General features: G+C 36.9%; 1 protein-coding gene and 1 long non-coding RNA gene across 3 annotated transcripts; one reads left to right on the forward strand and one right to left on the reverse strand.

The window, feature by feature from the left end:
* Positions 1 to 1,158: 1,158 nt before the first annotated feature.
* On the forward strand, positions 1,159 to 4,850 carry LOC131007283 (uncharacterized). Of its 2 annotated transcripts, XM_057934429.1 has the most exons (3): positions 1,234 to 1,620; positions 3,604 to 3,983; positions 4,256 to 4,850. In XM_057934429.1, the coding sequence occupies exons 1-2, from the start codon at positions 1,379 to 1,381 to the stop codon at positions 3,968 to 3,970; spliced, it is 609 nt and encodes a 202-aa protein (XP_057790412.1). In that variant the 5' UTR covers positions 1,234 to 1,378; the 3' UTR covers positions 3,971 to 3,983; positions 4,256 to 4,850. The 2 variants fall into 2 exon arrangements, with proteins under 2 accessions (XP_057790413.1, XP_057790412.1); XM_057934430.1 differs by lacking the exon at positions 4,256 to 4,850 and having other exon boundaries at positions 1,159 to 1,620; positions 3,604 to 4,130.
* Positions 4,851 to 11,196: 6,346 nt separating this feature from the next.
* LOC131007284 (uncharacterized) lies at positions 11,197 to 13,902 on the reverse strand. Its single transcript, XR_009096013.1, has 2 exons — positions 12,063 to 13,902; positions 11,197 to 11,678 (listed from the first exon to the last, which is right to left on the reverse strand). It is a non-coding gene; the product is annotated as an uncharacterized LOC131007284 (long non-coding RNA).
* Between the last annotated feature and the right edge of the window lie 78 nt (positions 13,903 to 13,980).

The following is a 13,980-nucleotide window of genomic DNA, read 5'->3' on the forward strand; positions in this document are numbered from 1 at the left end:
AACTTCCTAGACACACCTAATCCCTTGAGAAACAAGAACCAACAATAAAGAAGAGTATATACTCCTTCCATCCCACCCAAGATGCTACATATGCCTTTTCGAGCCGTCCCAACATAGATGATACATTTCTATATTTGGCAAAAATAAGGAATTTTAAACACTTAATTAACACTAATTAAGTATTCTCTTATTACATTCTCTCTCCTGCTTTATCACTTTATTACATTCTCTTTCTTACTTTATCACTTTATTAACTTCTCTCTCCTACTTTATCACTTTATTATTACACACTTAAAACACTAATCTACAACTCTTTAAATTCCGTGCCGAAAACCAAATGTATCGCCTTGGCCGGGACGGAGGGAGTAACTCTTTTACAATGTACGCTTAAGTGTATAACTCACAAGTACTATTCTGCTAGGAAATAAAAGTAATATATCAGTGAAAGTACTACAGACTGTAAAAGTCTGAGGGGACACCTAGCAGGAATAAAATTCTCGACTACATCGCGAGAGATATTAAGCATGAAATTCCCCAACCATGTTGAACGAAATATAGCCTCCTTTTATAGACTTCATGCCTTCAATCTTCTGTTGTAGCCCAAGTTAATCACTTCCTAGTCGTAGAAGAAAACATGAGTTCTAGCTCGATCAGGACTCTGCTTGGATGATCTTGATCTATCTCTAATTGTGATCCAACAACAATTCTTGCATACTGCTGATATAATACGAAATATATCCATAAGAGAACAATTAGAAATATTGTGCTGGAAAATCGCAATGCTGCTGGAAATTCGCGTTGGACTGTATCATACAGCCAAAGTACCAGATCTACCAAAGACACTGACTGATACATTATTTGTAATCCTATATGAACATCCGAAAATACAAGACTAATTGTCTATATAATGACAATCAACATGATTTGAGTATGATATTATTACATCTTGCAAAATTTGGAGGTCTAAATTTTGGAGTTTGCACGATAAATTCAATTGTGTTTACACAGCATGGGATGTAGGGAATGTTTGATATATATTCCAAATATTTCACAAATAAATTGTATTTATTTTTAAATTTTTTAGGTTTTATTTTATATTCATTAATTTGATTTTAGCATATATATCTATATAGCACCAACAATTAAAAAAAAAAAGTTAACGAACCCAATATTTTGAGGCAAACCTGTTCTGAAGGAGCAAATTAAATCTCGGTTTCCATCCGTTCATTTTCAACCTAATAGTTTCATACATGAAAAAACACAAATCTATTTTAAGCAAATTCTTGCTTGTCATTTTCGTGATTGAACAGCAGAAAACAGGGGAAGGGGAAAAAAGATTATACGATTTGTAAAGAGGAGTAAAAGCAATCGAAATTTCATGAGCAAAATGTTGTGCAAATCGGTTTTCCTATTGGCACTCCTCTTCGGTCTCGTCGCCGCCGCGCGGCCCCAATTCCACCACGGCCAGAAAATATCGAAGCTCTCCGGCGATGCTCTGATCCAGGCCGCATGCGACGGCGTTAGCCTCGGCGGCGACGAATCGGAATGCGTATCAACCCTGAAATCTGCCACGCCGGATCAAAAGGCTGATGCTAATGCCCTCGCCCTATTCACCCTCAGGTACACATTCCATCATATAAAATATGTTTCCACCAATCATTATAAATAATATGTTATAAACAATATCAATTCCTCATGAAAATATTGATTAAATAGATTTTTCACCATCTATGAAAATTTAAACTTTATACTACGAATTCATTCAGCAAATAAGGAACCACGATAAATCTTTATGTTTTAAAGACTTTGTTTCTATTTTGTAATGTATATATTTGAAATCATCTAAACCACTCTATATGGTGTATATATATGTATGTGTGTGCCATTGTCAATTTCAAACTCAATTTATATCTTTAGGGGCTCTTTCTTTCGAGAATTAGTCTAGAATTTAGATAGATAAAAACAATATTAGCTAATCCATATTATTTATTATGATTAAATGAAAATTTGAAATATCCCAAGATCCTAAATAATTTTTATCTAATACCATCATTTGAACTAATTTTATTTGACATATCTCATTGTAAGAATAGTATTAAAAAAATTCTAATAATAAAAATAAAAGTATTCTATAAACGCTCCCATGGGCGGATTCATGTAGGGGCAATAGGTTTGAGCCCAGTGCAAACCCCTTATTTTTTGTTCTTATACCTATATATTATATTAAACTCAACTCGAAATTAGCTAAGCTAAGAAATAATTAAAAATTAAAACAAATTTTTTGTATCTATAAAGTTTGCGAAGTGAGCAAGAAAATCAACACGAATACCTCAATACAATTCTCTTAAATTTTAATTTTGTATGCACTACTTTAATTTAATTTTATAATTATTAACCAGAGTTTATTCCATTCAATTAAAGTATATAATTATATTTTTATTAGTTAATAATTTATTGTTAAAGATGACAAATTCAAAGTTAAGTATATAAATTTTTTATTTACGTTTATCAAATAAAAGTCAAGTATACTTCCTAATATTATAATAAATTTTATTTTTATAAAAATATAATTAAAATAATAGATATAACAGTGAGATATGATAATAAAAAAAAATATGAATCAAACATTGGATCCCATCCGCAACAAACCGAAACCAAAAAAACCTTTCCAAAGTGTGTATATAAGTAGTGGGTAATTCTATTCATAGCCTCCATTTTACTCTCTATAGCCTTTTATTTAAAAATAATATTAATAATTATAGTAACTATACTATTTTGCCCTTGTAATTTAAATTTAAAATTCCGATCAATACTTAAATAATAGCTTCGTCCAGTACAACAAAATAAACCCAAAAAATATATTCCGTCACCATTGGAATAGCCGCTAGAGGAAAAAAAAAGAATTGCAGACGTTGAAGAAGCAAATCATTCATTAACAAAAGATCAAAGCTATATTCAGTCATCTACTGTTTTTCTTTATTTTCTAACTTTATAATTCTATTTCTAATAACGACGAGTTTTGCACAAATCCAAAATTAATCTTGTAAAATGTAAATAAAATTATGCATCATGTTCAACCATCTACTTGTTTTCTTCACTTTCTGACTTTCTAATCATATCCCTACTAGATCGAGTCCAACAAACCAGAAAGGATAAGTTAGGATTAAAAATTAGCTATCTGATTTTTCTTTTTCAATTCTCATCTTTGATTCCTTCTTTGCTTTTAAAACTCAATAAGCTTTTTTTCTTCTTCTAACTTTCCTAATCATCTCATTTTTTTCCCCATAATACGACAATCAAATTATATCTCCTCATAGATAATAGATTGTAGTTGCGTGGTGTTTCAATTTATCTTCTGCGGGGCTACACAACAAAACTAAATTAATGATAAATGGGGTTATGAATTATAGGGTAAAGTAGTAAATTTGTAATTAATTTTTATTATTATTTTAAAGAGATAGCTATGAGCCTATGAGGAGTAAAATGGAGGCTATGAATAGAATCACCCATAAGTAGTTAATATATATTGTTAAATGTCTCAAATTTGAATTTAGCATTATGAAATCTTTGAAAGTTGATTTATTTAAGATGATTGGAGTGCAGGTTCGTAGAAAATCACGCAGAGAACATCACGACAGCTATAAAAAAAATAAGCGCAGTTCCAGACGTGGGTCCATTTCTTCAATCTGCTCTTACCGATTGCATGGAACAATACAATTCTCTCGACGATTTGATTGAGGATGCAAACGACGCTGTTTCCTCACATTCTTATCCAGATGCTCAAAAGTTCATCATGGCTGGCTTCTCCAGTGTCGAACTCTGCGATTCTCAGCTCAAAGCCAGCAATTTCGAAGAAAAAGCAGAGAACAAAACTGGAGAAGATGTTGTGATGGCAAGAGATCTCACCAAATACGTACTTCTCCACAAGAAATTGTTGGCTGCCACTCTCAACATTCTTACACTTGACTAATATATTAACTATGGTACAGTGAATCAATATATATTTTAACTTATGTAATTGTACTGTTTGATTTGCTTTGTGATCATATATATGTGTAGGAAAATGTTCAATGAAGAAATGTAAATGTTATTAGAAAGGAGAAACAATATGATCCACTCAATTAAAATAATCTAACGGTATATGATCAATCCTAAACCTAGTGTCCAAATTTTGATCAACATGTCAATAATTTTGATGAACAGACGTATTTGTTAGAGTTTTGTTTACTCTATTCTTTTATTGTCATTTATATAGTCACTTGGTTATTCGTGGATACCGTCAGAGATATTGATGTGTTACCAACTACACCAGAATATTTTTAGAAGATACCTTCGCGGATAAGTACAAAGATTAGTGAAGATCTCGATTCCTTGTCAGAGATATTTTCAAAATAGACTTCTTATACCTATTGGATCGAATTAAAGCTTATTATGGACGAGTTCTAATTGAAGAAGAAGTCCTTGATTTCTACTCTATATAAGTCGAGTTCTTCCTGAAGTCAGGTTCCGCTTCTTGTGCATTTTATCGAGCAGTTTGTGAGTGCAACATGCTTTGTTGAGAGAACATCATAGATTTGTTTTTATGTTCTAGTATTTCTTACTTTGCTTTTACTCTTGTCGATAGCAAAGTAATTTCGTTTGTCTCTATTGTGAGTTGAAGTTTGTGGTTGTAAGGGAGTAAGTGTGTTCGTCGGGGTACACACTTAGAAGGTTAGTGTTATCTAGCTTTCGACGTTTTACTAGTGTTGAGGTTTTGGGAATTCGTAGAGGCATAGAAGATTGAGTCTTGTGTAAGTCCTGTTATAATTTAATCTCTCATAGTAATTCGTTTTCCCTGGGAAGGCCCCCCAGACGTAGGTGTTCTATCACCGAACTGGGTTACCACTTTGTGTGTTCGTTCCTGTTACTGGTTTTGTTACTTGTCGTGTTACAGTATCTCGCTAAGTACTAACTCTGGTATTTGCGAGATTTTTATGTGTATTTGAACAGATAGGTCTTTCAATTGGCATCAAAGCACGTTACCTGCTTTATAGGTTTTGTTTCTGGGTTCGTACTACCTGTCTTGCTGCGTTTGTTTGTGTTCGATGGCCAAGGAAGGTAGATCTGTGTCTCGACCGCCCCTACTTGATGACACTAATTATGCCTACTGGAAGATGCGCATGACGTCCTTCATTCGCTCGGTGGATGAGATGGTCTGGACTGCAATTGAAATTGGTTGGATTGTTCCTAAAGGCGAAGATGGTGCTGAAAAACCTAAAAGCAAGTGGACTACTGAAGAACTTAATGCTTCTAATGTAAACCAGAAAGCTCTCTACTCCATCCAAACAACTGTTACTATGGAGGTGTTCACTCTTATATCCATGTGTGTCACTGCGAAGGAAGCATGAGATGTCCTTCTTAACACCTACGAAGGTAACTCTAAAGTGAAGAAGCAACGATTGCAGCAACTTACCACTCGTTTTGAGGAGCTTAAAATGGAGGAGAATGAAACCATTAGCATATTTCATGCTAAACTGTTGGCCATTGCGAATGAGAGTTTTTCTCTTGGTGAGAGAATTTCTAAAGAAAAATTAGTTCGTAAATTAATGCGTTCTCTTCCCGAACATTTTGATTACAAGATTACTGCTATTGATGAGGCAAGAGACGTTTCAGATATGAAACTCAAGGAATTGATGGGATCTTTAAGGACGTTAGAAATGAACTTCAGAAGTGACAAATCTGACAAAAAGAAGAGTATTGCTTTTGCAGCGCAATCCAGTAACAAGAAATCCAACTCTTCTAATGATGATCAAGATGATCTCGTGGAATCATTTTCTCTTTTCACCAAGAACTTTGGCAAAGCTTTCAACAGGTTCAAGAAAAAGAGTGAAAATTCAAAAAAATTCATCAATTCCAAGAACGTCTCTGGAAACTCTACTCAGACTGATAAAAGACCTTCCTACTGATCGGACATTCAATGTCACGAGTGCCATGGTTTTGGTCATATACAAGCTAAATGTGTGAACACGTTAAAGAAACTCCAGAAGCATAACAAGTCCTTTAATGCTTTTCTGAGTGACGAATAGACTGGTGACAGTGGAAGTGACTCTAATGAAGAACCAATTGCTCTCTTTGCCAAGATCAAAGCCTTACATCATCTGGATCATTCTATTGATCCTCTAGCTCTGGATACCCAAAGTGATACTTATGATACAACCATTGTGTTCAGACTTCAGCAACTGATTCAGTCACTAGCTCAGAAGACACTGACAGTGATACGGATGAATAAGATGAGGATTATCTTGCAAAAAATTATGACATTATGCATCAAAAGTGTGTGTGGATGTTCTGGAGTTAAACAGATCCTTGTCGTCTCAAAGAATGTGATGAGTTAAAACTGATGGTCGATAAACTTCAAAAAGACATCAACATTCAACATCAGGCCATTAAACTTAAAGCTGAGGAGTTGGAACATCATCAAAAACTTGTGAAGATGATGACAGGCACTGAGAAACTTGATGAGATTTTGGAGGCTGGTCAGAACTCTAAAAGCAAAGCCGGGATTGGATTTCAAAAGAATCAGTGGATCCCTAAGGAACAAACTCAGAAACCTCACAAAATTCAAAAACCTGGCAAAGAAGATGAACATGTGGTTCCGGCAGCTTATTGAAACTTACCACCACACAGAAATCCAATGCCCTTATTTGTTCATGTGTGTCATTACTGTCAAAGACGTGGCCATATCAGACAAGATGCAGATTCCTTATTGTTGATCGAAAGGCAAATTTCGAAAGTTCAAGGAGATCAAACTTTAAAAATCACAGAAGTTATGTTGTCCATACTTCACTTTGGTCAGGTTCTCAAGAAAAGTGGTATCTTGATAGCGGATGTTCTAAACACTTGACATGAAACCGAAAACTTCTGACAGACATTCATTCGGTAATTGATGAGGGTGTGACTTTCAGTGATGGTGTTCAACCAAAGGTTATTGGTACTGGAACTCTACATGTACCTGGTCTTGCATGGTTGGAAAATGTTATGCTGGTAGAAGGATTGAAGGCTAATCTCATTAGTATCAGCCAACTTTGTGAAAACAATATGAATGTCTCGTTTGACAAGACTCGGTGTATTGTTACGAATGGAGATACAGAGTTCATTACTGGTAAACATTCAAGCAACAATTGCTATGTGGTGATTCCAGATGTCACCTGTTTTCAAGCACACAACACTCAGATTATAACATGGCATCAGCGTCTTGGCCATACCAGTTATAGCAACATGAAGAAACTCTTACAGACTCAAGTTGTTCGTGGTCTGCCAAGTTTGAAAATTAACTCCAAGGATGTTTGTAGCCCATGTCAAATTGGTAAACAGACTCACTCCAGTCACAAAAAGGTTACCAAGATAACTACCTCTCGGGTTCTAGAACTGATTCATATGGATTTGATAGGTCCGATGCAAGTTGAGAGTCTGGGCAGAAAACGTTATGTTTTTGTTTGCGTTGACGACTTCTCTCGCTTTACATGGGTGGAGTTCTTGCAAGATAAGTCTGAAACCTTTGATAAATTTCGTACTTTATGTCATACACTTGAGATTGATAAAGAGTTGCCCATCAAACGAATTCGTAGTGATCATGGCAGAGAATTTGAGAATTTCGAATTTGATACCTTTTGTGCTAACAAAGGAATTATCCATGAGTACTATGCTCCTAAAACATCACAACAGAACGGAGTCGTTGAGATGAAAAATTGTACTTTACAAGATATGGTGAGAACGATGATGAAAGCCAAAGCGGTGACAACTAATCTTTGGGCTGAAGCCACGAATACGACATGCTATATCATAAATAGAGTTTATCTCAAGCCCAAACCGATACTACTCCCTATGAAATCTGGAAATGAATGAATCCCAGCATCAAGCACGTCCATACCTTCAGATGCACATGTTATATACTTAATGATCAAAAGCAGAAACAAAAGTTGGATGATGAAGCTCTGAAGCTATCTTTCTTGGATATACCAAGTCAGGTCATAGTTTTCGTGTTTTGAACAAAGTCACTCATACTATTCAAGAATCAACAAACAGTGTTGCCAAAGCCATCGTCAAGACCTCGGACAAAATAAATTTGTATTTTCCTATGCCAACAGCTAGGTTCCGCTAGCAGTAAGTATAAGGTCGATCTCACGAGGAGTTGGTGTATTCTTCTCTCTTGTCACAAATGTCACTATCGATCACTTGGGTTGGGCTCTGGTCAGAGCGTTGAGCACGCTTTGGTCAGAGCCCTGAGAACAAAGAACCTGAAATAAAACAAAAGAAAAAGTAAAAATAAAAGCAACTTGGTTCTTGCATAGTCTCGTCTAGTTTGGGCACAGTCATCGCTCACAGGTTCAAGGATATTCGCTATGCCCATGTATCATTGGTTATAGGCCGTTTGATCAGTGAGATGTGCCCCCATTGTCACGGTGTCACGTGCACAAGCTCACCAGCCCTCATCCACGCCATTCATATTAGGTGGAGGTGTACTCCCCTCCTCCCTCTACCCTGGTAGATTCCCCGCATGAAGCTGTAGTTGTGCGGGTATGCCCAGAACGCATTATGGCTTAGCGGACCCAAATGGTCATAGGCATGTCAAAGGCATACTACCACCGCTTGCATCAACCACACGAAGATTGAGTCATAGAAGATTATTTGGCGTTTTACTAGTGTTGAGATTTTGGAAAATTATAGAGGCATAGAAGATTGAGTCTTATGTAAGTCCTGATGTAATTTAATCTCTCATAGTGATTCATTTTTCCTAGACAAGGCCCCCCAGACGTAGGTGCTCTATCACCGAACTGGGTTACCACTTTGTGTGTTTGTTCATGTTACTGGTTTTTTGTTACTTGTCGTGTTACAGTATCTCGCTAAGTACAAACTCTGGTATTTTGCGAGATTTTTATGTGTAATTAGATATGTAGGTTTTTCCTGGGATATTCGTGACAACATGCGAACCATTAAAATTATTGCATCTGCTACACAAATTAATGCATCCGCTATTAAATTTACTGCATTAAAAAAAATTACTCCATTCAGGATTCGAACCCAGGTTCTGCATTCATCAACGAAGATGATGCATCGACCGTAGATCTTAATGATCAAATGACTTAAGATGGTTCTCCATTCTTATTTTATTTATTGGTTCTTATTTGAACATCTCCCTATATATATTTTATATATATATGGAGGGCTAAAATAAAAACACTTCTTAAAATATAAAATATAAACAATTTTCAGCCCCCTTAGATCATGAAGATCTACGGTTGATTTGTAACCCTGTTGGATGAATTCGTGGTCCTGAGTTTGAATCCTAAAGGTATCAAAAATTTATTTTTCACAATTCGTAACATTGTTAGATGAATTCATACGTGCTCTACATAAAATTCGTACATTGAAAAATATTTTTATTTTTATTTTAAGAATTGTTTTCACGGTAGCCCTTCCCTGTATATATATATATATATATATATATATATATATATATATATATATATATATAGGAAATGGTTCCAATGAGATCCCTCATATATGGTGAGATGTTAGATTGATTTGTGGGTGTTGATTTAATGTATCTTATGGCTGATATTTACCTGGGGGAGATTTTTTTTACCTGAGTTCGAATCTTAGAAGGAGCAAAAACTTTATTCATTTATTGAATATTGTTATTCAACACTTTATATTGCCTTAGTCAATATTATATATTGATTTATTCATTAGTTTCACTTCTCATGAAAATTAACAATCTCACTATAGCCTAACCATATATATATATATATATATATATATATATATATATATAATAGAGGGAATTAGAATTAAATAAAGATCTTATTTAACATAAAAACTACAAATGATCACTTGCAATTAATTACTTAATTAATAAACTCTGAGTAGGTCTTGGGTGAGACCAGCCTCTAACAATAGACGAGTTTGACATGACCCTCCATGTGGCAGGAGATGAGTGGTCGAGGGCGGGGACACGAAGATGAGGGGGCGTGAGCTTGGAGCTGAGGGAGCGCCGACGGGTGGCTTGAAGAGCAGCAGCAAGGGCACGGTATAGGTGGCACGCCGACTGGAAAGATAGGCGGCATATGCGCGGGGCAAGAGTCTGCCGACTGGAATGAGAGGTGCACGGGTACGGGGCTTGGGATACGCCAATGGGAAGGTAAGGCGGCACAGTCATGGCGATGGGTGCGATGTTGGTGTGAATGCCGGAGGCAAAGAATTTGTACTTATTTGGTCATGGTAACTATTGTCGTAATAAAAAGTAATTATTAATAAAGAAATGTAATGTGTCAAAATATGAATACTTTTGAGTAACTATTTTTGTGATGAAAAGTAATACTCCCTCCGTCCCACTAGACTTGACACTTTTGAGTTGAGCACGGAGATTAAGAATAAAGGGAGGAGAGTGTAAAGTTGGTAGGGTCCACTTATTTTATGTGAGTAGAGAAAGTAGGGACCACATGCTATTTTAGGAAAGTGTCAATTCTAGTGGGACAAACAAAAAAGGCAAGTGTGCCAAGTCTAATGGGACGGAGGGAGTAATAGACATGAAGAAAGGTAAATGTTACTTATTTTATAACAATTGTTACTCTTATTCACGATAAATTGTACTTTTACTGAGTACCCGACCCGCACTCTGCCCTTATCCGACTCACGCCCTGCCCCTACCCGACATGTGCCCCGCCTTTACTCAAATCCATTTTATATATGAGATCGGGTATACAAGAGTTTTTGCGATAAACTATATATGTAGCGACCCGCTCTTTTATCCAATAATGCGTGGTTATTAATCTCTGTTTAGTGAATGAAATACTTTTCATTGCTACATGAATTCAGTTATGACTCTGAATTATTTTTTATTGAAGGCAAGGTTTATCTGAGCTTATGCATTTTTTTTTTAATTTCGCGTGTTTTCAGACCGCGACGTGAAGCTTCTAGTCGATGAATATTAATTATTCAAAGATATAACTGACTTAGAGAAGTCATGTTATTTATGTGATCGAGATGAATTTCTAATCCTAATTTTTAGTCATAATTACGGAAGTCGTGTATTATTTTTTTGTTCCGACTTATTAAGTAAATTAAATCTATGGATTTAATTTAATTATTAGAAAGACCACTTTCGACTACGAAGGAACGATGTTAGCAAGACACGAAACCAGTATTTCAAATACAGGACGACCAACACTGAAAGATTTTATTTAGTCACACAACAATCATTCCAATAGTACAACTTCCTACCTCTAACTTGTCTGCCAACACCCAAAGATTTAGGAAAAGAAAGGAAGAGGGATAAAAAGAAAAAGGAGGAGAAACGTGCAGCAACTCTCTCCCCTATTTCCCCCTCTCTGCGGCTGGAGCAGGCCAACTCCCTCTTCCTTTGCAAGTCACCGTCCCATCCCCACTTTCTGCAGCAGCAGTAAGCCATACCCAAGTACACCTAACAAGTCAATCAGCCACCCTAGACTGTACCTCTTCGCATGTACACAAGCTTCCAGCCAAACCTTTTTTGTTATTCAAACCAGCCAACAATTGTTGCATTCTCTTCATTCTTCATTTGAGGACTTCACGAATGGAAGGGAGCCTTTAATTCGTTTCTGCCAAGTATTCTCAAGGTAAGCTTGGCTTCAATGTTCTGCATCCTTCCATGATTCCACCTGCATTAATGCAAGAACAATTTTATTATTTCAGCTCCACCTGCTGCTTCGTTTAATTCAACTGCAACCTCCAACCAAAGCAAACTCTCAAGGTAACCATCAAATCCTAGTTCACTATCTCCTTGTACATGCTTCACACATCATCAAACCATGATCTTTAAACGCTACTAGTGGAAGATGAGCATGATTAATTAGTTACATAGCACTCTGTAGCATCATTAGACTTCACAAGCGAGTAGAGAAAGGAACACCTGAACTCATAGAACAAATACAACCATAGCATACTCATACACATAAAGTACTAAGTTCTATTTTTCTTACGCAAAAAGGGTCCATAGGCATTTATACCATATCGCTGTATAAGAATTAAGGCAGAAGTATAACTTAGCTTTTAAGAAGGCGTCGAAATCGGCCCTGTTCAGTCGAGCCAAGACGGCAACGACGACGGTAGCTCTTGCTGCCTCGGTGATATTCTGAAACGCCAATAGTGGCATCGCGTATGGAGCAGCAGGCGTTCGCCGGTCTCTCCATGGCAGCGGCGCGACAACGGAGCTCCCCTCGGCATTGAAACTCGGAGAAACACTGGAAATGGCGGACTCCCCTGCTCGCCATTAACTGAACAACAGCCATGGAGGAGTGCTCGCCGACTGACAGAAGGACGGCGGATAGTGAGAGGCGGCCACATTCACTGGCGGTGACCGTTCGCCGGTCACCCATTTGAAACCACGGCGGCGATGATTTCAACTTTTTGGAGGAGCTAGGGCTCATCATGATTCGCCTTTTTCAATTATTGATTGAAGGAGTGCAGCGCCGAGAGTTAAAGGAGGAGATGTCGTTCTCCGGAACGACAGAAGCGACGGCAGCAGATCTTCGACGGCTAGGGCTCGGCTTGGCGATTCACGAGTGGAGAACTCGAGAAGGAAATAAAAGAGGATGTGGCATCGACAATAAACGAGCGCCGGCCTCGGCAAAAAAACGGACGAGGCGCTCGCCGAAGGAGGAGCAGCACCGGCGAGATTTGGGAAGAGAGGCGACTGATTTGGGCGGAGGAAATTGAGGAATGGAAGGGTGGCTGTTCCAGCCGTTAAAATAAGGGAGAGTGAGTGTGTTGGGCCACCTTTTGGGGCTTGTATTTCTTTATTCTTGGGCTGTCATTTCTATTAATTCAAGCCCAACTAAAGACTAGTTCAAGATTTATTTAGTAATAATGGATTTAACTATCTCCTCATAATAGATTAATTAGAGCAGTTTATTAATTAGCAAAACGAGTTTTAATCTTATAGTTGGATTATTATTAGAAATTTCTCGGTTTATTATCTCAGATTAATAATTAATGGAATAAGGGTCATGCATAGTTATTTTATGCATTCGCATTCATTTGAGAATTTCCCTCGAATCAAAATCTTACTTTATTTTCTCGGATTAAAGGTCAAGCACAAGAGTTAAAGCTTAGCCGTGAGTCTTTACTATCAGGTGGGCTTTCTACGTATAAACTAAAACCATATTTTAGAATTTCTAAGACTTTATGCTTATAAATTTAAATGATATTGTCAATGCCTAAATGCTTTATGTTTCATTAGTAATTGCCTATCTGATGTTAATCGAATTCAGATTCTGGATGGGATCGCAAATCCCTTCGGAATTAGTGTACACCTTTGTGATCGTGAGTCACCTAGCGGGTTGGCCGATCATAGTGTCCGTAGAGGGAGGCCTCCCTCTCGGCACGAGTTACTGATATGGTGATTAATGATATAAAATGCCTGCGCGGGTTATTTATGAAAGAAATGATATTTGTAGTAAATACGAGTCTTTAAAAGAAAACCCTCGTATCTTACTACTGATGAAAGGCTTGACAATAAAATATTATGCATGTATGTAAATTTCGGCAAGTGTCCACTAAGTACTTCCGTACTTAGCCCTGCATGTATTTATAAATGTGCAGGTTGAGCCGTGATTGGAGATGCAGTGTGCAAGCGGAGCTTTTGTCAATCTAGAATGAGAACCTCAGAGTAGAGTATATGTCTTCATACATATACTCGAATTACTATTTTTTTTTTACTGCGAACACTGATTATGCTTAAAGATATTATGTTATTTTGTCAAACCATTATGTATTATTAACAATGTACTCAAACTCGTTGAGTACCCCTTTTGGATAATATTGCACGGCCCATCGTGGTCTTCTTTGACAAGTAGTTAAGCTAAATTATTTTCCTTTATATAAAGTCGAGTCATCAAGAAGTTAAACACGCCCCTTTTCTAATCCCGCTCCTAAATCCCCTCCCCTAGTCATGATTTCCCA

This window comes from Salvia miltiorrhiza, chromosome 1 (genome assembly GCF_028751815.1).
Source record: "Salvia miltiorrhiza cultivar Shanhuang (shh) chromosome 1, IMPLAD_Smil_shh, whole genome shotgun sequence".
In the NCBI taxonomy this organism is placed as follows: domain Eukaryota; kingdom Viridiplantae; phylum Streptophyta; class Magnoliopsida; order Lamiales; family Lamiaceae; genus Salvia; species Salvia miltiorrhiza.